Here is a 26,087-nt window from a genome sequence, read left to right on the forward strand (position 1 = left end):
GAAAAGGGCATCTGTTAATCAAATATGTTCACATCCGATTTAATCCGCCTCGCTTGGCTTTGATCAACCCATTCATTCCAACAGATGGACATTAGAGCGCTGTTTCCATGCGTTTGTTACCTCCCACCATTAAGCTAAGCATCAGTGCACAAAACCAGGCATGTTGCACTGGCTTTATGATATCCCTGATATACAGATCATTACAGGAATACTGGAATCCAATGCTGGAGGGATAGAATGAAAGAGCTCCGACAGACAGGAGACCGGAAGGGGAGGAGGGTAGGGGAGTGCGGGGGGGGATGAACTGAAACAGATGGAATATGTGGGACAGAGATCCACGGTATATCAAAATGCTCCAGGTTAGGAGGAGAGGAAAATACAGGTATTACTTTGCTGCTCCAGGGGTGCAAGCTGTTTTTTCCACTGCCTGGGGGACAGCAGACACGGGACAGGTAAAGAAGAAGAGGAGGAGGAGGGGGGGCGGGGGGGGGGGGGGGGGGGGGGGGGGGGAGGGGCAGTGGGGATGGACGTTTCCTGAAGGTTAATAGAGGTGTCAGAACCCAGCAGCCCCTCAGGTGGAAGCTTTCGCCTGGCAGCCTGTTGTGGCAGCTAGCTTATGACAGCCAGACCAAGCCCGGTCTGCCTGTCTGTCACCAGGGACGGGGACTCTGAAGATAGGAGGGGACGGCGAGGGAGGAAATAAAGAGGTGTGTTGAGGGAGTTCAGGGGTCGCAGGTCACACTGCGGAGGTGTGAGACGAGTAGGCAGAGCACAGGAGTGAAGACCCCATAGTGTGCATGTACTGTGTATCAGTTACTGCATATTAGTTAGTTCAGCAGCATTGGACAAGTTGTTTAGAAATGAAATGAGGCATTGCGTTAACCAGCACTCAGCTTTAGCTGACAGCCGGCCGATTGAATCATCACTTCCAATCATCCACGGACCAATCACAGCCCACGCTCACTTCAAGAAGGTTCCTTTAGACAGGACGCCTCTCACAGATCCTTTCTACACTAATGCTGTTAGTGTAAAAAAGTGTTCCACCCTTTTTAGTTGAGTTCATTTCATAGCCTGAAAGGGACAAACAATGTTTTTTTTTAATGAAAAAAAATCTAAACTCCTGTCTCTGTTAGAAACCCACATTTCATGTGTGGTACCAGCTCTAAAACCACATGTTATTCAGCCAAAGGGAAATCTTGACTCTCTCCTGGAGATATTAACACTTACAAAATCTAGGGCACAGCTTTGCTCCAACAGAAAAAGCAAAAAGCAAAAAATGTCCCTTTCATCTGCAAGAGGCAATTCAGATAATGGCCGTTCAGACAAAAAGAGCGAATAGGTCATTGAATCCAACAACTGATAAAAAGGTTTGTGGAAAAAGCTCTCGAACCAAGAGGAGCAGAAGTCACTGTGCTGTGGCTGAGTGCACTCAGATAGAGACTCAGAGGCATGCAAAGCAGGACGAAGCCGTGGACACGGACCTTGAGTGGGAGGATGCCAAATGTTTAGCTTTGCTTGCATCAAAAACAGACAACTGGTAAAGTCCGCAAACAAACATATTGTGGAGATATGGAGTATAAAGCAATAGCATGGGAACATGCACACTATATGATGTACTGTAGAAGACATGACACACTAATAACTTTAATTTACCTTAAACTACTGGAACACAGTTTACTAATTTGAATGTCAATTTACAATTGTGATAACCAATTATCTTTCAACAGTAGCTCGGAGCGGTAACGTTATGATCGATACAATCATGTGATGCAGAAACTACACATTGCTTTTGTCGAGTGTGCACAGTCAGCTTCAGTGGGATACTTGATCTCTATTATATGTGGCAGTATGCATATTGAGTATACAGCGCGCTATTTTGACCCGCATAGCTTGACGAACACTTGATCCCTGTCGGAATTAATCACCAATGTCATCACATCGGAAATACGTTTTTATTAAAAAAAAAATATATATATATATATTTATTATATTTGTTTATGAACTCAAAGGATAAGAACGTAATATTCCCGATTTCCGTGCATCACATAAAATGCCTTTTTTATTTTTAGCCATCCCTTGTGGGGTCTCATAAGCCTTTTGGGACTGGCCATATAATTACTGGTTAAGTGTACTTTAATAGATCATTAGAGGTGGAGTTGTGCAAATGAGCCTCTCATTAAGTACGTCCCTCAAGGGTGCCTGCATGTACCAAACATACGCTGACGCGCACAAAAACAGAACTTGTGCACACCCACACACAGAGAAATGAAAACCATATAATTCACGAGATCAAGGTCACCAAAATATCTTAAGGCAAAGTCTGAAGAAAACTGATGTGCTGAATTCAGACTCTTTCAGGGCAGAGACACAGACACACAAGCGCTATTAAAATCAAACACACATGGTCAGACACAAACACCGACTTCATGAGAAACCGTGCTCTTGTGCACACTAAATGGCTAACGTGAAACAAGTCTTCCCTTAGCAGAGGTGAGCAGTTTAACCAGCGGTGGGAGAAAGAAAAGACCAAAAGAGAGCAGTGGACAAACCGACTGTCCAACCAACTGGGGTAAAAAAGGGTGGTGGGGAGGAATGACGATGGCGGCGTGTGTGGCCCAAAGCGAAAAAGAAAGTCAAGTTGAATCAATGGAGCGAGTAAGTATACCTCAAAGCCGCCATCATATCTATGCTTTAGTGCATGTCTCTTTTGCTATTCTCTCTATGTCTCTTTTATCATTTTATATGGACTTTTTAGATCCTTGCGGTGATTTTTCTTACTTTTCACATTTTGGAGCGTTCACACATGCACACAGATACGCTCACTAACAGAAAGTGTGACCGCTTGGTGTTTGTTGTGATGAAGTCCGCTTGAGCAGTGAATAATGAGATCCCGGGAGGACGATGGTGTGGCTGGTAGTGATGAACCATCCTCACCACCATGTGGATACCCTCTATAAATCGACCATCCTCAACAGGGTGTCCAGAAATGAAGCAGAAGCTCTTCAGATCAACCCGGCTCTTATTTGTTTTTGCATTGATCTCATCTCCCTAAATAGAGTGACGTACTGAGATTAGGGAGAGGGAGATGCACCATCTAAGAATCAGGCTCAATCTGTTGCGTATGGTGCAACATCAACTGGTTTACGAGGTCTCAACTGGGGATGTTCTGATGAGAGCTCAGCATTTTCAGATCTCGATATTAAGGTTTAATATCGCCATGTCTGGAATCTCCAATCAGGGGAATACGAAGAATCTCACCTGTAGGATCCTGAAATTTTCATCTCGTACGGGCTTTAAGAGCTGTTGCTAATGGGTTAAATGATTAATCCACAACATATAGAGCATTATTATAGCAAAAAACAGCAATTTGATGTCTAATATATATAATGGAGAAAGTGGCTTTTGTGTCTGGTAGTGAAAGATGGATGTTCTTGTCCACAGGCATACCTATCTCTTTATAATTACAATCCCATACAACTGAAATGCACTCTTAGTTGTGTTTCTGTTGAGGTACTGTTAATATAAATCAACATTGACTTTTCATTTCACACTGGACTAGAGGAGCAGTGCTGTTCGTTTTTTACCCATCAACCGATCGAGTTTGATGAGGACAATATTTTTGAGAAGTCAAACACAAATAGGAAAAAAAAACCCTCCTCAAACCAAGTGAAAGAACAGTTTCTTGTTTACGGGTCATCATTTCTAGGAGAGCAGACATGACGGAGGACACGTGCCTCAAAGAGTTCCTGTTGAGCTCTGCTTTTACACACAAGATGGAAGGTAGATGGAGCTCAGCATGCTGTGCAGCCAATTGGGACTCATATTGTCCCTTTTCCCCATTGCAAAGATAAGTATTTCAATGACTTTGAGTCAATTTTAAGTCATCCGTCTGAAGAACTTGGTTGAGACTTGAGGTTGAGAACTACCAGTCAGTGACGGTGACAAGAATAATGTCAAATGAGTTAGAACAATTGAAGATGCAAATATTCATTGGCATACTTCTTCACGTAAATGATAATAGAGTATTAAGAAGGGATTCTACGATGAACATTAGCTAACTTATTGTGAGTATTGTTGTACGTTATACAGTTCCATTGCAATTTTTTAGGATGCAATTCCAAAATTAACTTAATGGCGTTTTAACAAGTTATTTAATATATTGCATCCTTTCTGCATCTGCCCTTTACTTCCTCACCCCTTCCTCTCTCACTTGTCTCCCCCCTAACTTCTCTAATGTCTCCCTCCTCTGCTGACACTTCATTTATCTCTGGTCCTGACATCCCTGACTAATGATCTGCCAGACTGCTCCCCTGCCTAATCTGTTTCCCCCTGAATCATCTTGAGACGCTCATCAGCGTCCTCACGCCGCTCCCCGTCTCCAGTCAGGGGTTTTATCTTACCCACTTATGGTTCAGACAGCTTTCAGTCTCCATTTGGGGCGTGTTTGTTCAGCGTGTTGTTCGTTGACATTGAAGCAGCCCCGTTCAGTTGCCCGTCCGCCTAAACGCCCACGCGCGCACGTGTTGAGCGCGCTCGGTCACGTGTTACACTCGTCAGACCCGTTCATGCAACGGCTTGTATAACTCGGAAGTCAAACAATACAATATTATCAATCTAGAGTGAGGGGTGCTGAGGATGCATATTTTGTCGTACCACAACCAAGCAGAATTATTGCATTGCAAGTTGCAAGTCAGGGGTGCCAAATAGAACTTCAAAACTCCAAATCAGTGCAAGTTAGCTGAGTAAGGTAATGACTATGAATGTATGGAATGGTTGTGACGGTTCCCTCAAGAAGTTTTTTTTTTTTTAAATCGTAATATTTTATATTTTAATATTTTGGGCTTACAGTATGCAGCGCTGATGTTCCGATGGAGCAGTGAATAATGAGATCCCGGGAGGACGATGGTATTGCTGATAGTAATGAACCATCCTCACCACCACGTGGATACCCTCCATAAATCGACCATCCTCAACAGGGTGTCCAGGAATGAAGCAAAAACCTCTTCAGATCAAACGGCCCGTATTTGTTTTTGCATTGATCTAATCTCTCTAAAGCAATCGCTATATGCTGATGATGTTCCGTTTGGTTACCGATACCACCCGTTCGGCACGACTACTGCACCCCCCCCTCCCCTCCACACGGGGACCGAGCCGAAAAAGTGTGGGCGCTCCTGAGGTATAGTATATATAACGGTTTGCAGTCTTTTCTTTCAGGCTCCCCTCCATGTATGCATGTTGCCTTTGTCCATCTGTTTGTTACTGTTACGGCTGACTCAAGGCCGCAACAAAAGAGGGGAGACCATGCCACGAGCAACGGTGCCAAACATAAGTTTATTGTGCCTCAAACACAACTTTAAACAACAAAACCAACGATGAGGTGTGAACGGCAGTATCAGTGGTGTAAAGCAAGTGTAGGGATGTGTTGTATGTGTGGGAGCAAGTGTTGGTTGTAAAAATAAAAGACATCACCGCAAATAAACTTAAATGTGCATCTGTCACGTCCTTGGAGCCCCAAGCGAGGTATGGAGCCGGACGGGCCAACCGAGCGGCATCTGATCCTCCCGTCGCCCGACCAGCGCAGGAAGAAACCCCCTCATGCAGCAGAGAACCTCCCATTTAACCCCCATCGTCCCAGGTGTCCGCAATTAGGCCTGAAACGAGAGGAGGGGCAGGAGAACGACCAGAAACAGGCCAAGGGCCGTAACAGTTACCCAGGTCTCTATAGAGAGAATCAATGTAAAAGAACGTAAATGACCATTCATTGACCATCGTTAGAGCTAATGATCTGTGGACGCCCGCTGGGGCAAAGAGAGAAGAGGTTTTTTTTTTTTTGGTTTGCCCGTCTCCTCTTTTGAAACCAAATGACCCAGAATGTCATGTGAGCAAACTGCTCTGCGTTCCAGGAATCGTGTTGCAACAATTCTGCTTTATGGTCAGTGGAACACTGCTGTTAAGTAATGTAATGCTTAGTCTAAAAACAAGGAATCCCTGTATTTGATGGGGCGGAATTAGACAAGTAATGGGGAGGAACAGGAGCACACAGAAGTCACTAAGATTCTATCAAACATGGTTTCTTTTGTTCTTTTATTATACAATAAAGCTCACAGCTCCGGTGTATTTTCCATGCAACATTTAAAGTTAACTTAACGCAAGCCTTTAGTATTCTGGACATTATTTGCTAGATATAATAGAAATCGTGTGCCCTTGGGTCACAATGAGCGGAAGGATTAAAACAAAAACATGCTGCACAAAAAAATACACCTAAACCGCAAAGCTCCACGGGGCTTTTACAGCCTCTCTCTGTGAAGCAGCAGCCAAAACGCAGCTTCTCCAGCGTCAACTTACACTCCCACCGTGAGCCACGCACAAATAATCGTCTGATGGGTGCATACACACAAACAATCAACACAAAAAATGCACGCACAAACACACACGTAGGCGCCAACGCGTTAGCATTCCTTCCCTGCACTATGGCTTCCATCTAAGTGATTTGAATCCAGCGATCCAAGCTACTCTGCAGGATTGAATAAATCAGTTTGGCAGTGACTCGTCATATGTTGACGAGATGCATAATGTCATTTGAAGGTTAGGTGAGCACGGGATTGGACCCAGCAATGCCTCACATGGCACACTTTCCCTTTGTGATGTCGTTTTGAGGCTTGATGATATCGTGCATGCTCCCTCAATCTCGTTTTTTCACACACAAACACAAACACAATCATATACACACTTCAGAATAACACAAAAAAAGTCAAAAAACCTGCTTTGACACACAAAGCCGGCTGAAATATTATCCCTCTCTGCAAAAGCGGGGGCCTTCAGTTCAACTCCTCCCTCCCACAATCACACAGCCACCCCTCCGTCTGTTTGTTTAGTTCTTCATGTTCCATTTCCCCTCCACACACCCGTGATTCCTCTTGTTACTGCTGTCATTGTCATGCATCCGTGCCTGAAAAACTGCCAACATTCTCTGACACACACACACACACACACACACACACACACAAAAATGAATGACAAAACTTCAATGAATAAACTCAAGTACATGCTTACCCATAAAACATCTCCATTGTCCCTCACACATCTGGTTGGAACGTTCTAGTGTGCTCATCTGCCGGCTGCTGCTCTCTGGATATAAACGGTGTATTTTTTGTCTTCTTGTGTCATAAACCAAAGACGGTGATGCAGAAACAGACTTCACACGGTGTTGTCACGCCAACACACGCTAAACGTTTTAAACAGCTCATATTTATTTGTTTCTCGTATTATTCGGAGCACACTGGCAGGTTTGTATTGAGCGGTGATGAGGGGAGTTGGGTTTTATCTTATTCTAGTTCATCCTTTTTTTTTCATAGATGTCCTCAGCATTTGTTCTTGGCCAGTTGAGGTTCTCCATGTTTCGATATATTTCCCCGCAACACCGACAAATAACGAAATGCTGTATAATTGAACGTGCGCAGTTGAAGAACAGATGACATGTATGCCCACCTGCAGGAACTGCACAAATATAACTCTCAAATAATGTCTCTGTCTCTTGTTCGAAATAACTTTGCTTCATTCACTTATTTTGAGGAGGTTGTTTTGCTCTTTGTTCAAGCAAAGAATAAAAGGTAGTTGTCTAATGTCTTTGTCCTTTAATATATCCTTTTCTTTTTAAATGCTACCGCTTTCCTTACTGGCACAATTGTTTCTGGGTTTGTCTGTTCTTCATACCAAGTCTGAATAGATGAAACAGAATTCAATTTCAAGTTTATTCTAATGGTAAAGTTTCCTATCACATATCTGAATGTAGGGATTATCCCTTTAAAGTGTTTTAAAAATGATAAATCAGCATTTAACATCAACCTCACCCGACTACGCTATGCACTATGGTACAGAAGAATTATATATATATATATATATATATATATATATATATATATATATATATATATATATATATATATAACAGTCTTGTCAGTCAAACTGCTTTAGAGGGCAGCCACTGTGACTGTGAAAATGATTGGGATTTAATTAATTCCCCTCCACGGCTTATGTAAAGTTTATATTAGCCTGTTTAGACACAGAGTTTGAGAATCAATGAAGTGAGTAATAGAAAAGGTAATAGGTTACGTGGACGTCGACAACAGAGAGCTGCATCCGGCCAGAATATAAACTATGTTATTATGTAACAACAAGTTTGTTACGGCAAATATTGGCTACTTGCTTCTCGTTTGTAAATCAAATATACCAACCGACATCATTAGGACATGTGTTGATTCGGTATGAACAGTACGGACACTCGCTTGTAGCTATGAAATGTAATCCACAGGTGAGTCGAACTTTGATTGACTGATTTCAACGTTTTTTTAAGACCACCTTCAGCTGCAGCAGGTTGACTTTGGCTCTGTTACCATCATAAATCAGGATTTTATATGCGATAAGGTGGATAAGGTGTCTTTGCTGGCTGAAGCACTCGTTTCTTTTCTCTGGGGCGCTGCTGTGCTGGAGAACCTCTGCTTCACCTGAAACGCTTGTTAATCCGAGTTCCATCGCTCACTAAACCAATTTGTTAAAACAGCAGCGAAGCTCATTAGATCCTTCAGGCACTTAATTATCAAAGCATGAGTCATCATTTCTAATCCTAAACTTCATACAATATAAACCGTTTGAATTGCAATGTTCATCATTGTTTTGGTATTATCAGAGTTTAATCTGTTTTCTTTGTTGTTCATGTGTTGCTGAGCATTGTTTCAAATGTGAAAAGAGCTTTCTGATGAGTGTTTTCCCTGTGATACCAGTATGATTCTCCATTGACACTTATGAACAGTTCATTATGCTCCATATCAGATTGCACAGGCAATTAATAAGCTGAGACGGATTGATGACTTAATTATTAATCTACTGCCTTTTTCCAAGACATTCCGCATCACTACAACGTCATTTCTTCATTGAGGGCCGACGGTGAAACGCTCATGTGAGGATTTGTCGTCGCGCTGCATGATTGCTGGTTAAGGGACCGGCCACGAAGACATCCTCTTCCGACACATTTCTGTACTGATCGTATTGACTGTCTGATATTACAAGTCGGAAAATAAAAATGAAACGTTCCCTGAACATTTCCACTCAAAGTACATGAAAGTTAAATACGTTGTAAAATGCAAATCACTTTCATCACCCACCTCACAAGAAGGGAATTGTCTCTTTTAAGAGAACAATGTGAAATGCATTGGCATGCAGTGGCTATGAAAGTCACTCATGAATAATTTATGTCGCATTTTGAGGGTTAACAGGTGGTAACGTGAGGTCTCTCCGTGTTCCGAAAATTCTAAATTAAATCGGAATTAATAAAGAGACCTTGAAATGAGCACTGACATTAATGGAAATCAAAGGCAGCCTACAAATGAGAAAACCTTTTTTTATAATTTAGGAGTTTTGGGGCTTCCTTAGTAGAATTGGTGGAGTCTGAGTGAGAGACCAACATACTGACGTGTTTAATATGCTCGTCAGGCTTTCTTGCCTTATCAACCAAACATACTGAGAGGGACTGTTTACCATGAAATGATAAGAAGTTCTCAGCCTCTTTTTATCTTAAAAGATTGGCCGGACGGCGGCTGGATGTTTGTGCAAATTAAGGTAAACAATTTGTGAAGGGTTCCACCTCTCATACTCAGACCTTTGTACCGGTGAGGAGTTCCGGCGTATTGATTACTGTGTGTCAGGCCCATTACCACCAGCTCTGCCTGTGAGCCCCTCGTCTCGATGACTGCAGTGTTGACAATTGTATTACAGCCTATTATCTTCCAAATCCCCGGCCTGCCGTCGCTGCTCACTGCAGGATTTTCTTTGGGAAATTGAAATTGCTTGCAGGTTTCATTTTTCACTTCCTTTCCATGCTCCGTGGCTTATTTCTTCCCAACATTATCTCACAATCCCACGTCCAGCTGAGTGCTACTCTCACCACTTTACTCTCTCCTTTAATTTACTTCTTTTTCATTCCCTGCTTGGCTAATTTATGTCCACATTCTCCCTCTTTCATTAGCTGCCCTGCGTTCGCCTTTCTAATCTATTTTGAACCCGCCATCTACTGTATAATGAACTTGAACCTTGCCAAGGCAAATGCACCACAAGCCAAAGATCATTTGGCTCTTCACACCACTTAAGTATCAAAAACCTCCACGCGTGCACTGATAAGAGTGCTTCTGTTGAGTGGGAATGTCTCACCATTACGCTCGTAAAATGCCAACATTTTTTTTTGGCTCTTTCCTAATGGAAGGAACAGTGTTTCACATTGACAGGAATCAACTGGCAGAACCGGAATATAATATTAATATCTTTTATAACAATGAAAAGGTGAGTCCGAGCTGTATTCATTCCCTTTACTTTTTTTTAGAAGTTTAGAAATCTTGCATTTCTAATTTCTTTCTAAGTTTACTCCATCAATTCATTTCCATCTTCAAATCATCACAAGAAAGCCTAATCGGTTAGTGGTTGCTTGATAGAATCTTTTATCACGCTTCTTTAACCAACGCTCAAAGTGGACTTAATTCAATTATGCATGTTCATCTGTTTGGAAATCCACTCGTGCTTTTAGCATTCACACATTTGGCATCTTCCAGACAAGACATTAAGGATATTTTGAGGAAATATCAAGTCGCTATCGTTGCATTTTAATGATGAATGTTCAATGAAGTTGAACTCCATGCAGTTTCTCTTTGGTCATTCAAGCAGCAGAGATCTGCTATTAAGTCGTAATACTTTAATGAGATCGTTAAGTATATTTGGACACAAATACATCAATTAACTTTGCATTATGCTAATGACTCACAAATAATTTATAGGACAACAGGAACACTTACATTGCTTATAAAAACAAAATGGGGGGAAATAAGACAACTGGAACGGCTCACTGCCACAAGAAACCATGTAATTCAAAAGCATTTTCAAAAAGCTTTTTAGGGGATTTCCACGCCTGAAAACAGCTACAAAGGATTACCGAGACGTCCTTTATAAACCACGACGTGGCAGAAAACAGAAACAAAATGCTTATCCAAAGACAATTCAAACGAGGCAACATAATCTCCATCTCTCTGGTACAAAAGACCACAGCGAGCTGCTGTCACCATCAATTCATCAACCCCGGAGCTGAGCCAGCAAGACTAAATCACCTTTGACTGTCAGTATAGATTAAATTGTTCACGGTTATTTTGATCGGGGGAGCATAAAAATCCTCTCACCCTACCCTCCTGTGTAGTGTTTTGTTTTGTCATTGTGGACCTTAAACGCAGAGCCTGAAAGCTGAGGGGTCTTGATGAGAAGATTTGGAGTCGATCAATGTGTAACATCGATGTGTAACATCGATCAACTCATCTCATTAAGATGAAGAGTTTTAATGGAGTTTCATCTTAATCATCTGCTCCTTCTCCATCGGCATCTCTTCAGTATTTCAGCCCCTCATTCTTCCACCGACTCTTTTCAGGACCAGAAACCGTCTCTAGTCTCCCAGCAGAAAGAAATGAACCTACAACTGACTTTGAAGGCTTCTTTTTTCCCCCCCAAATGACTTTTTCTTTTTGTGCTCTCAGCTCCTGTACTGTTCCATTATTTCAGCTGCAATTTGAATGAATAGATAACTGTAAAACACTTGAGGGTTTCAGACTCCAAACATATGCTGGTGTCTGCAATATTCATGGTGTTTTTGGCCTCCGCCAGTCTCAGAATTACTCTGGACGTGACGTCTCCGCCTCACAAATAGACTGGTACTGTTGCAGGTCAGACATAATTCTATGAATAGTGGAATACAATTGGTCATTTGCTTCCGACAATGCAAACATTCTACCACATTGTTTTGATGGATGCGGCTATTAAAGGCTTTCAAACTAAGCAGATGTTTGTACCCCAGCATGCTGGACAAAGACATATGGTGTCATGGTCAAATTGGAATGAGTGAAACTGAGTGGCCACTAGGAATGATGTAAGGGACAGTTTGGTAGCCTGTCACTTTGGATGCAATCCATGACTGTACAGTACAGTGTATCGTATTATCTATTGGAGGAGCTGCAGTTCTTGGTTTTTATGTCCATAGCTGCAGAAGACTATTGTGTTGAATTTCAGAAACAGGTAACTGAGGAAATAATTTAACCAATTTTGCTATTACACCGCAGGTTTCTAAAAGGTCTACAGGCATGACATTTGGTAATGCTCCCTCTCTCCTCCTCCTCCTCCCAAACCACGCTCACTGAGATAATTAAGAGGCTGCAGGAGGCTTCACAGCTCAGCCTGAACATGTTCGGCAAATACGAAGTATGAAATGACTAATGGCCAAAGACACTGCATCCCAGATAGAGAACAATCAGTGTGCCACTAGACATGGATTTCATTCAAGATTGAGGCCAAGTCTTCATCCTGTTATTCCTCTACCGCAGTATGAAGTAACAGCAAGGGCGTCATTAGCTAGTACTTTATATCATTAGAAATCTTTATAGAAATATGACTCAATCATAGGCCATCAGAGTCTTTTCTTTCACAGGACTGCCATGCTAGAGGAGAAGTCAAGATGGTTTGTCTCTTTTTCAGATTGTCAATTATGATTATCAACACTAATGGTTCTCTTCTTATCTGGGGGACATTTTACAGAACAGAATACAATATCTCTACCATTTCAGGGTGCAGCAAACAAAAGGAAGAGCCACATGACTAAGCCCCTTTACATCTGCAGTAAATCAACATTTTCTATAGAAGAATGGATCAGATGACGAAATAATGGCTCTGTAATGTGAAAGAGGTCGTTCTAAGTGACAAACCCAACTCTGCAGTTTCCTGCAAAGTTACAAAGCCACTGAGCATCTTTCAGCTCATTGTTTTTGGTTCCGTTGTTCGTCTTTGGTCCAATCCCAACTCTTTCGTCATTGCTTCCAGCTGCAGCAAATGGTCCAATAGCAGGGAAACCCGCCGGCCGCTAATCACCTGAATGGTAATGTTATATTATTATTATATATTTAGGATTATGTTGCCTACTTGGCTTATATGAATAAATGCCGAGTTTAATTAAAACTAGTGTTTGCATCGTACCATAGTCTTTGATAACCTAGAATAGATATGGGATAATACCAAGTATATATAGACGTATTTTACCTGTAGATCACCTTATGTTTGTTATCATTAAACTTCATCATTGTCATCTTATTCAGCCAACCAGCAGGTGCGCTGTATATATCCCTTTCTGCACAAAATAACACCTTTTTAACTTAAATTAAATTAAAGTTTTTTTTATTTAAAAACTGTAAGTGCATGGGCAGGAAGTTTAACCTTCTGGTACCCAATTAAATCCTACATCCAATGAAAGGTACGATTGGAGGTTCAGATTAGAGTCACTAACCATCAAAAGCTTGTGTACGTGTCTTGGGTGGCAACATTCACTGCATGTTCTAATCAAAGGAACATCAGATCTATCTTAATTGGTGTCAAGAATATTAACTTTGACGGTGGATATAATAACATGGTCGAGGTAGAGAAAATAAACCGGAAGGTTTGCAATTCAATTTTTAATTCAGGGAAAAGTAACGACGACGCAAGATGTTTTTTGCAGAAAAACAAGCTATTGAATTAAGTTAGTGTACACAGTCACCTTCCTCTAGCTCTGTAATAATTGGTTTGAAAAAAACGTCCATTTACAGCACTCAAACTGGTGGGGTGTAATCCAAGTCTTATTAATCCTGTTCTTTAGACTTTAAGACGTTTCAACAAAAAAAAGGCTGTCTTTTGTGCAGGAGCGCTTTTTGTCCATTCAAGGACCGACAAATCCAAGTGTTCTCAATAGTGATGCATATGTTTGGGAAGAAGTGAGTGCTGTATATGACTCATTAATACAACTTTGGCTACTGTACATTGCTGGAGTTGTGTGAGAGTTGGAAAACCTAAAAGTTTTTTAGTAAAGTTTTAGAGTCAAATGTTCTCCCTTTTTAATTAAATTCATCAAGATTTGTTATTTCATCCTTTGTTAAATATTTTTTCTAATTCATGAAAAGACAGGGATGATTATGACCATTTTGAGGATGAGGCATTCTTTTAATGAATTTTGTAGGAGAAGAACATTATGTCACAACTGATCCTGATCAAAACAACAATACCATTGTATTATATCCTAATTGAGACAAATTCATATCTGAACAAGGGGGAACACACACACACACACACACACACACACACACACACACACACACACACGCACACACGCACGCACGCACGCTGTGTCCTCTAGCAGAGACCAGAGTAGAGTGAGCTTATAGTGTTACAACGGAAACGCTACCACGAAGAAAGACAAAAGAGTTAGCAATAATAAAAGTGACTGTCAAGGGCGGTGGAGGAAAACACAAATGTATCCCGCTCTTAATGAGTCATAAATCAGCTGGATACGAATCATCCCCAGAGCGCTAATAAAGCAGATTGTTTTGGCCCTTGTTAATTTGCATTAGGGAGCAGCTATCTGGTAAGTTTACCATTGCACTAAACTTTCTCCGAGCCACTGTCTTTATCATCCACCCAATCCTCTTGCCTGTGGGGGACAAAACACTATTACTCTCAAATCTTCCGACATGGAAATTAATATACTATTAAAACAACTGTGCGCCGTAATGCGATTTCATCAGTATGAAACAGCTCAATGTCTAACTGCTTTTTTGCAAGGCCCCTACATGTTAATCCATTACATAGCTCCAAGGCTAACAGGTATCAGAAACTACGCTAGTCAAATGAGCAACTAATTAAGAGCTAAATGTTTTACGCCAAGAGCATGCAGCACATAATCTAGAAAACAAGAATAGTTCAGAGGAAGGTGTTGGACAATGATCATTATAATGTACGTGTTTGGTCCAGATGAGGACTGCATAGCCGCTATGTGTCTACATGCAGTGAGAATCTATAATCAAGCCACGCTAGAATTCAATTGTTTTAGCTCCAATCTGCTAAACTCTATCCATTCAATCCTTCATTCACGTGAAGAGCACCACTGTGATCCAGTACAGGAGCACAGCATTGGACTACCGCTGTACTCTTGCAGGTGCGCAATCGATATCGCCTCTAAATACCGACAACATGCGCCGTTTCCTTACCAGAGAGGTGAAGATGTAAGTGTAGTAGACTGACAGCATCCCCAGTTCTGATGCCTGCAGAACAAAAGACGAGATGGTCAGTAGGTGAACGCAGCGAGGGGTGAAACAAAACAGAGGGCAAAGCGAGTCAAGTACAAAAAGGGGACGGAGGGCGAAGTTGAGAGGTCAAGGATTCAGTGTAACTGAAGCTCCACTCTGCAGACAGATAGATCAAATTCACATCCTGATAAGATACATCGCTTATCTGACAATGGCACCGAATGGAGCAATTAATATCTGGGATGCATTAGTATGCTGCTCGATACTTTCTTACAATTTGATTAAATCAAAGTGAGGAGCAGTTGTGAAGGACAGGGTGAACTTTTCATAGTTTCATTTCATTAAAGTCATCAGCAAAAAAGAAAATCATCGAGCAAGGCTATGGCCTCTATTTAATCACGCTGTGATTCACATTATGATTGAAATCAATAAATGTCAAGTAGAGTATATATTAAACCAAGCAGTTCTTACAAAAATCATCAACTCTAAGTGTAATCCTTCCTGAGCAGGAATTCACTCAAATAGGCACAGAGTATCTTCTCCACGTTGGGCTGCACTGAAATTTACGTTTCCATCATAAATTCCTTCGACGCTCATATTATTTAACTATACAATGTTTCGTAGCATCAGATCAAGTTCACTAACAGATATTTAGCTTTCAAATCCGCAAAAAGTGTAACCTGTATGTGTGTGTATGGCCCTCAGTTGCCGGCTTTTCTGGCCAAGTGTTCTGAAGGAGCATTAATAACAAAACAGTGGGAATTAGAAAGGAATCATTTAGCAAAAACATCCAACAACACAACTTTCATTATTAAACTCTGAATGGCCTCACATGACATCTTAGTAAAATGTCTTCCTTTCAGTGTATTTATTATTTGGGATTTCTCTGAAACTGCAGGCGTTATGGCAATGTAAGGCAATTATGGTTCAGCAAATTTAATTGTTACGCTCGGGGTTAAAATAGAGTAAGTAACATGTGCTAATGGCGCAAAGTGGTTGAGAATTCCCCCCTTCAACAGTACCTTCAGGTGGCAAGTAATATTTTAAAATAACTTAAGATAAAACAGAAGAACTAACATTATTATTAGAATGTATAAGTGTTGCAATGTGGACACAATGGCAAAGTTTTTGGATGCAGTAATAGCTACTGAAATGAGCATGCTAACCAGCTAGCCAGGGCCTGTCCTCTGCTAACACTTTCCTTGAGAGATCGTAGCGAGTCACTCAACGGGTCCAGTCCTCCCTTATGGCCTCAATAATGTCAATGATACATCCCTGATCTGTGTGCGTTTATGTTTTGGATTAAATACAGTGGCAGAAGCAAGAAAAGCAGCCGTCCTCTTGCCTTGTCCTGCCATGCACAAGGTGTCCCTTTCGCTGGCAGTAGAGCGAAGGGAGACGGACCTTCCGTTTGCAGTTAGCTTGAATTCAGCGAGTGAAAAGCCCGGCACCGCAGGTCAGTTCCTGGGGGACGGGCCCCCCTCCCCCGGATCTACCGACTTTCAGTGGTTGTCGTTACTCATGCTTGACCGAGCGCTGTGATCTCCTGCGTTGCGGTTGGCTGAATAAGAGTTGCAGAGTTTCTTTTTTTTCCTTACTTTTTTGCAACTTTAAATTTAATCCATCTGACCAACTTTCAAAGCTTACAGTGATAACACAATGTTACTAACACACAGATGATGTACACTTTATGCTGGCGGCACACAGAACGATTATAAGAAGATTGAGTTTTGGAAGTCAGGTTGAATATAGCGGTTTATTGCCCTTAAGTTAAGTTTTTTCTTTTCAACCAGATGACCGAGTATTAAAATACTATCCCAGATGTGGCTACATTTTACGAAGTGCACCATTAACAATTTACCAACAACAGAAATTGACATTATTCCCTAAGACACTTTGGCTGCTGCCCAAATTTCCTTTTAGAAGACACAATATAACCCAAAAAGATCTCCTTTTGTTTCCTTTGACTAAACTGGAAATAAGCTTCCGTTTCACTTTTTGATCTCCTCGCTGTTCCACTGCTGCTTCGGTCAGAGTGCGCACGGTTTGCACCATCTCTCCCACTCTGGTTCATTACGAGCACAACGGTGGAGGGCTGACTGAATGAGATTACATTCAGAATTCTAACACCGCTGACCTAAACCCCTCTGAATGCTAAAACCTCAGGGAGTGAGACCTTTGTCTGACGAGGGTTTGATGTAAGATGTAAACAGACAAATAATGGGGGCATATCTTGCACGACAACAGACAATTCTCTCCCTTAGACGAGATGGGCGCTCTTATCATCATTTTAGAATGTCATATATGCCGGCACGCATGTTGGATATGTTTGGCAACAACGCACTCCACATGAAAGGCAAGACTGCCAACTCTCCACCACCATGCTGCTGACCATGTCATGACAGAGAGAGAGAGACAGACTGCGTGACACATGGAGGAGACAAAAAGACAAGGAGATAGAAGCGTGCACGAAGGCCACATAAGGGGGGAGAAGTTAGGAAACAAAGTGAAATAATCTTCTCCAGGCTCCCGAGAGCAGAGAGAGCGAAAAAAGAGAACAACTCCGTGTTCATACTGAAGGGACAGCGGGAAAAGAGAAAGAGAGACGGAGTGACGTCCCACTGAGGGCCCCCCCGCTGCCGCGTGGCCCAGGGTTGCCATGGTGACTGAGTGACCACTGATGGCAGCCTGAACACTTGATTGAGGTGGGAGATTGAGACCACTGTGAGACGGAGCGACTATAACATAGAAAATGAGGGAGAAGCAAGATAAACATCTCCCCATCTCCCAACACCCCTCAGTCTCAGGTTATTGTCGTCTCGCCTTCAGCCATCCATTTATTATCTTCTAGAATTAATGAGCTATGCGTTAATTACAAGAGGCCATATGCTGCTGCCAAACACCCTCGCTTCCTCGGCTCCCACGATCACCTATATCGATGTCATCCAGGCTCTTTACAAACACAAGTCTCCAATCAGGAGAAAGATTATGTTGAAGTCAAGGTTTTAATAATGTTCAGAGATGGTTGTTATTCATATGTGCAATTAGCGGAGCAAACACAAGGGCAGGTTTTTATGATGCTGAAAGAAATAGTGCCAAGGAGAGTTTTTATTTTTGGAGAATAGATCAAAAGATTCATCATGGACAACTAAGACATGACATAATCCATCCACTTGATTTATTTATTGAACGGCTTGCTTTAATCCACAACACAAACTGTTAGAAAGTTGACAGAAAGGGGTCCATAGTTTGTTGAGTGTGTCCTTAGTCACACTAATCCACTTAACCGTGAATAATGGAGATGAATTATTGGAATGCAACATGATTTATTGCTCTCATCCATGTAATTTGATGCAACAGGTTTTTTCGAGACGATTGCCTGCATTCCTTTAGCTGTTATTTGGGAGGAGATTTCAAGCAAAGTTCTGCCAAAAGTGCATAAATCCCCATAATCTTCTGATTCAGAAAAGTAAAAGCATTATTGCTATCACTAAGATAATTTTATGTTTAATATGTTCTGCAAATGAATTCTGTGGTGAATACAATCTGTACATTTCATTAAAAAAACTGAAAAAAATAATCTTTTTTAACCTTGAACACTTAATTTCTCAGGTACTTCTGCTTTTGGGAGATGCTTTAAGTTGAATGAATGAGAAGTTTGTGAATTGAGAAAACCCAAGAAGTAAAATAAAGACAAGTTATCGGTGCATGAAGAACATAGCTATAATGTGAGCCATACTAACCCGTTCCAAAATGATATGTGACATGGTGGCGTTGGCATCGACTATGATAGTGGCGGTCTTGTCATCTCGAATCTCTTTCAGAAGCGGGGTGGGGTCGTTGCAGTCGTCAAGCATGTGCACCGACAAAGTCTCCTTGGAGATGAGGAACTGGCTAAGCAGCTGCTCCAGGTTCAGCAAGCCTGCCGGTGTGAACGCACACAAGGAAAAAAAACACACACAACAGAAACATTACTCGTAATAAAAGGAAGATTTTCCTGATGTTTTACATGTCAGATGCATTCATAAAATGGTGGTTCACATTGTTTATTCACTGTTGTCATGTACAAAGAACTGTGCCTCGTTCTTTCTGCCACAAGAATCAACAAGGAATCCATAATATTGTTTCCATGGAGAAAAAATGTATTAGCTTTAATTACAGTGATTGTAAAGCCATCAAACACAAGGGGACATTACTCCAACAGCTCGTACTGATCCCGTGGTAATAGACAATTTGACTCTACTGAGGTAAGTGGGATTTACCCTAATTAAAACATGGCCGACTTAATCAAAAGGCTCCCAGCAGCCTTTAACGGTCACTCGGTATTTGTCTTTTAAAAAGACCCTGAGAGGTTGCAGGACTCATTTTCCATAAAGGAGTTATGTGAGGCGACACAGTGAGAAAGGAACATCCTGAATAAGACTGAAACCAGCAAACCACGTTGTGTTGGTGAGACAGTTACATTGGCCTCACCTTGGCAGTTCGGCGGATCCCATTACGATTATGTAATATAACTCGATAGTGGTAAGGAAAGTCATGATTGAAGGACCTAACTTTTTTGGGGGGGGGGGGGGGGGGAACACACATTAGCTCATCCGCTATGTGCTTTTTCCATTATGAAGTAATACTGAAATGGCACTTGAGACTTGGGCGTCAACATCTTTATGTGGGTTTTGCCATGGCCACAGCCGAGTAGTTCATCTATCACTCGGAGACCACATTTGAATTTCAATTCAAGCCGACTCGTTTGACTTCTCCACAGTACATTAACACAAGCGGCTGCCCCAGTCAACCTGCATCATGTCTAATAGCTTCAGTAATTCTATCTCAATGTCAGCCTGTCTCTTAGCCTGTCTCCACGGTAGTGTCTCACCGTGTGTGTTGGTCTTCCTGTACCTGGCTAACTGTGACTCATGCACTCACGAGACGTCACTGTGGCTGCTCATCGCTCGCCTGGCTGTGTCTCCTACCCGTCAGGTCGGCTTCCTCAGTGGTATAACGCAGAGTAACTGCTGATGAGCTTAGAATAGCATCTCATAAACCTGCCTCCTGCATCCTCTCGCTATGGCTTCTTCGCCGGTTCTTGTTCATGACATTGCACAGGATTCAAAAGGCTCAGAATATGTTTGCGCCAGGTTTGTGATAGAAGATGTGATAATCGGTGCGGCAAAACTAACATCTCAAATCATTTGCAGTGTTTTAGTATTTTAAATCCTGAAATGTTTACATTTATGTCTACCCAGTGCGACAGAAGTGCTGTTATTCTTTTTGCCTTGGCAGTCCACTTGTATGTCATCATGGCAAAATGAAGTCCTGTAGACTTAAACTACTGTAATGGGTACTGTGGGATTAGTACTTTACCATGTGTTTCTATTACTGCTTATTCGTGGGGGGATTTTGAAAATCATGTCTCAACTGTGCAAAGAAGCATGTTTAACTCCTCACCTTTCTGTAGTAAATCACAGGTGGAATTGGGTTATTTATGCTGATGGACAGGACCAGGAATTAAGTTATTCCTAAAGGATTTAACTGTAATATAAAGTTGTGAAAGTTAAAAATAGAGAATATATCAAACAGGATCCTCACAAGTATTAAACCAGTGTGTTACCGTGAGACCTCATTAGCATGGATGACTCAGACACTATTCTCTTACAGACACACAGCTAAAGGTCTGACAATCGTTTGGTTAACCCCAATATACTTTTCACCTGCTGTTGTTACAACATGACTGCAAGATCACAGAGACAAACCACGGATGCAGGGACACACAATTGTTTGGAAGACACACAAATTACCCCAAAGCAAACACTACCACGACACAGGCCAGCAGTTTGAAAATATTGAACTGTGAATTTACGGCAGTGGAATATGAATTCCTTGGGAGGTGTAAAGTGGCTTCATTATGTACAATAAAACCTTTGTTCCCTGACAAAGGTTTTAACACAGAAGTGAAAGCCTGTATGGAGGCTGTACATTATTATGATTCAACATAAACAGTAAAGCAGTAAACGCTAGTTTTATGACTTGGGTGGGTTATATTAGAGCTTCATGTTACGGTGATGATACTCACCAAATCACTTTTATTGCTCGTGCTTCAGGAGCCTGATTATCAACAAAACTCCTCTGCAACAAACAACAAGGCTACAGAAGTGTTTGTCGGACTGTGCTGGGTGGACCGCGACCCTCTATGGGTGTCCGTTAGCGTGCGCCCCGAGGATGAAATGTTGAACATTTTAATGTCAAATGCATTAATCTGGTGCTTGGATGAACTATAGCTATGAAGAACTTTGTGCTTGTGTAAACTTGTGTGCTGGGTTCTAGCAAACAGTTTAGTCATTTACACATTGGTTGAATAGATTTAAATGGCGACGGAGTCAGTGTTTCCTTGGTTACTGACGTCACTACTGTTATGTTGTTGATGTCAATTACTGTACATGATTATTAGGCTTTTTGCGTGTCTTTAGATAGAAAGACACCATGGTTACAAGTCATTTAGATCCTATAAACTGAGTAGTACACAATGGTAATTTAAAAGATGAGCGGAGGAAATGTAACCATCATGAGAAAAAAAAGAACAATTAGAATAAGACTGAACAAGTACATTGCAAACACACATTGTTGTAAAAACCTGATAACACAAGTAAGAAAAGGGTTTTCAGTACTAGCTGCACTGATGTCAAACTTTACTATGCAACTGTGCCTAACAAAAAGGTAGAAAAATGCCTGCTGTTTCGTTGCACTACAAAGTCCTGTACCTGTACTGCAGCTCCAGTCGAGTTTATTGGATGTTCTTTTTCAGCGCCCCGACATCTGTACCAATCACCCCACTAATGAAAGGGCACTCCTGCAGCACCGGGCCTGTGAGAGTGAACAGCGTGCATACGAATGCATTTGGTTTGCGCAGCGTGGGAATGCAGGCGAGGCCTTTTGCGAGTGTTCGCATTTATGCGCGTGTCTCATTTACTTGACAACAGGCCACAGCCAAGCAGCACGTGGGGCCACCCAGCGGGCCAGATAAATTTGACCACATGGAGCGTATTCCCAGGCCAGGCTTATATAGAGTTGAGGCTGCTGCTACACACAAACACACACACACACACACACACTGGTGTGGATAGCGGGGGCTCAGCCAGATTAATGTCCGTCCTGGTGTGCGCCGTGCCTTTGGGCATGGCTCCACCTCCAATCCTGCCTTCTCGGCCATTGCAGGAAAATATTCATGAATTGGCCACGCTCTATTAGGCTGTCACTGGCCCGTTTGATTAATGGGGACGGCACATGTGGACGAGCCACCGACAGCAGGCTGCCAACCGACAAGCTGACTATGTGAGCTGACGGGCAGGGTGGAGCTGAGCAGGCCGGGGCCAAAGTTGGATGGGTTTCAGCTGATGATATTGCCGAATACAGACCGTCACACACACACACACACACACGCACACAAATCGAGGCATGCCGCCATTTGCTGTATTTTCTATTGAATGGATGAGTGTCGCTTGAGAGGGAGCAATCAATACAGTGGTGTCATTTCCTGGACCGTCTACCTCCTGGTAACAATGTATAATTCCAGCCTAGTCACGCCCTCCCCTCTCCTCCCCTCTCCTCCCCCCTCTTCCCCCCTATCGCTACATTTCAGGCAAATCACATCCTCTCCTCACCTCTCTGATTCCGGACTCCTCTTGGTCCATTTTATCTACCTATCATCTCCCCTCATTTCTTTTCTTTTCATTTCCTTTACAGTCTTCTCTTAGCGCCTCTCACACAAAGTAACAACCCGCACACCCACACATCAGAAGTGCAGAAAAAAAGGGGGCTTCTTTTATCCAAACTCACAAATATTAAAATCCGAAGGTGCATAAAAGCTTCACTTGTTATTAATATTCTTGCCGGAGGGGTATTAATCAACTCTTGGACTCGTGGAATAAAAATCACTGAAACGAGATCTGAGCCCCGAATTGGAAGGATGACTGACAGGTGAGGAAGCACCCAGGGGGATATAGTTTTGTTCCTTGCAGTTGTAATAGATGTAACAGTGTTTCGCCTAGAATTTACAGCTTTGAGGGGGCGAACGGATCGGCCCACGGGGGGGAGGAGGGAAATCCACACTTCCTTGAAGGGGGGCGCCACCCTTGTTCAATGTTAGGGGAAACACTGGATGATGTTCTAGCGACTGGTTAAAATTCCATCAGATTTTCTTTTGGTAAGTTAGTTTTTCAATTTCCACATAAGAATGACATGAATGATATCTGGCAAATCTTACTGTGAAGCAAAAGAAGAGTTTCTTTGCTGTGTGTGTATGTAGGAATGTCTGATCCATCTCCCACTGGACGGTTCTCAACAACGCTAGAAGCAACATTTCTGGGGGCCATTTCCAAACAGTCACACACTTTGTGCCTAAACAAGCATAGTTTAATATGAGAGTGGAAATATTCTTTTTTTTTTTTTAAAGGACCCTCAAATTTCCATGGACTTACTGTAAAATAATTCTCTATGCGTTTAAGACAAATCTCTTCTTGAAAAGGTTAAAAATGAAATGAAGTAAAGACCGAGAGGCAGTCAAAGAGGGAGTTGAAAGGCAGAAGAACTGAGAATGGAGATAGGGAGGGCGGGCGGGCGGTTCACAGTGGCTCATTGCCATCTCTGGGCTGTCTGACACATGGTAGATGTCTCAAGCCCATTTCCTTGCTTCAAAGCCTTGTGCTGCTGATTAGGAGAAAGGTTAGCTGGTGCCACTCAGGGTCACGCTGCCTTTGTCTATGGAGTTGTAATTAGTGCTTGCTGGACTGCGAGAGGGTGGGAACAGGCCATGATTGAATCTTCTTCTCTATTTACGAAAATAACTACTCTCGAGGAGATTTTCAAGCTTTTTTTTTAAGGTCACTCAGTTTAGTATCTTCAGAATCTAACGAGTGCCTTTGACAAGGAGGCGGTCAGCTCCCTGGGGAATACAGCTGCAAACATCATCGTCTTCTAATCATCCCATGGTATTCTAGGAGTGTAAACTGATGAGATTTAAGGCTGAAGACAGAATATACACGGCACAGCTTAACACGCTGTGTCATTATTTTAATGTATGGGGGACAGCAGTGTTGGAAGAGAGTGATGTGAATGGGATTTATTTTGGGAGGCAGATGTCTGGCGCGTTGCTGTGACAGAGTTCTGACTGTGGAGAGCAGCAGCTGCTTCAGAAGAGAGCATGTCACAGGGTGAGATGTTGATAAGCGACGCATCTGTTAGAACACAGTTGGTGTGCGTGCGATAGGTTTGTGTGTGCCGACATGTGTTGAGGGGATAGCAGACATTAGACACAAAATGTTTGCACTTTGTCGGCACGTTTTCCCCCGGGTGTGTTTGATTGTGTATTTGGTTTTGAAGGTGTGAACCGTCTACTCACAGTCAGCCTGTGCACAGATGAGACAGGCTGTGGTGCCGTTAAAGAAGGTCAAAAGGCCGGCCACAGCCAGGCTGATGTCGGTGTTGGTTGGCCTCAGGTCCAGCGTGGTGAACCGGGGGAACTGAACCTTCAGAATGTCCTCTGGAGCCACCTTCACGTAGGGCACCTGCACAGGAGAGGTTGAGGTCATCCCACCATACACACAATTGCAGTAGAATGACCTTTTGCACTAATGTTCAAAAAATGCAGCGGAGGTCTGCAGCTGCCTGTCTGTAGCAATGTGCGTATTAAGACGACACATGATTGTGACTGAGGCACTGAAGCAGATGTGAAGTATGAGCATGGATCTGAAAACCCATATTTGTCCCGCCCACACAAACAAGCCCTAGTTAGAGACATCTTCATTAAAACACCCCCTCAACCACTGTTACAAAACATTTGTTTCCCCCGGCACACAGTGGAGCGCCTCAAATGTGTGTTTGCGCAGGAACTTTTACACGTAGACTCAAACACACACACACACACAATACCACAGTATCAAATGAACAAAATTCGACAAATATTTAAATAAGTATAAAGGTATCAAATTGATCATCTTTGTCAAATCATTTATGGTCATTGACAACTATTCAAGCAACCGAAACTATCAAGACTCTTTTCCAACAAATTACTTTAGCTCACTTTGCACAGTTGCCTGTTTTTCTTTGACAATCACCATGGCCGTTTCTCAATATGCGTTCTTGTGTGGACTTTTGTTCTCGTGGACTCGTGAAACGTCATCAGTCACAGCCTGAGTACTGTTCCAATTCTCAAGTCCGCATCTGGCCGAGAACGGTCATAATACCCGGATGTGACTCGCCCCGCCCATTTTACCGGGCATGCATCGAAGCAGGCTCGTCTGTTCTAGTGAGAGACATATATCCCAGAATGCATTTCACCTCAGCAAGCTGCGATGGCAGATGAGAAAACGCACAACTGTAAGTCGTCTTTTATTAAATACCACTATTGTTAATTAACGGAATGTGATGTGAACACTTTTTAAGGATACAAGTTAGCGGTTTAAGCAACAAATGTGTGGTCAACATTCAGCCGGGCGGTCAGCGCTCATTCCAGCCGCCTATTCTCGAGAATCATCTTTTAATGTGATGCTGGTATTAAAGTAGCAGTTAAACATGACACATACAATTCGTTTTGCTTTGTATGACGTCTAATCTGTTAGTTAGTTTAACCATGTAGTTACTACTCAAATTAATTAATTATTAAATATAATAATACCAATATGTTTTTATTGTGCTCTTCGTTGCCAGCTACTCAATCAGAATACTTTTGCAATTTCAACAAACACCTTCCACAACCGTTAACACGCTGCTGGCTTTTTATACATTTCCACTTGCGTGCGTAAACAAAGACCGCCTACTGTGGTGACGTCATCAAGTCAGCTGCTGTTCCAATTGCGGAAATGTCCGTTCTCCGTTCTCCCGTACCCGTGAGTCAGGACTCCCGAGTCTGTCTCCCGAGTCTATTCTCGCGGGAACGCGAGTCCGTTCTCGCCGTCTTAGGTATTGAGA

General features: G+C 42.3%; 1 protein-coding gene across 4 annotated transcripts in view; it reads right to left on the bottom strand.

Annotated features, from left to right (window-relative positions):
* Window positions 1-26,087, bottom strand: part of grik4 (glutamate receptor, ionotropic, kainate 4) — a 196,940-nt gene that overhangs the window by 42,286 nt on the left and 128,567 nt on the right. For all 4 annotated transcript variants that reach the window (XM_040186931.2, XM_040186950.2, XM_040186960.2 and 1 more), the window contains 3 exons: window positions 24,520-24,685; window positions 18,872-19,050; window positions 15,090-15,143 (listed from right to left, as the gene is read on the bottom strand). In XM_040186931.2, the coding sequence (XP_040042865.1) occupies window positions 15,090-15,143; window positions 18,872-19,050; window positions 24,520-24,685 (399 nt within the window). The remainder of the gene's footprint in view (window positions 1-15,089; window positions 15,144-18,871; window positions 19,051-24,519; window positions 24,686-26,087) is intronic.

The sequence above is a fragment of the Gasterosteus aculeatus genome, chromosome 1 (assembly GCF_964276395.1).
Source record: "Gasterosteus aculeatus chromosome 1, fGasAcu3.hap1.1, whole genome shotgun sequence".
NCBI lineage: Eukaryota > Metazoa > Chordata > Actinopteri > Perciformes > Gasterosteidae > Gasterosteus > Gasterosteus aculeatus.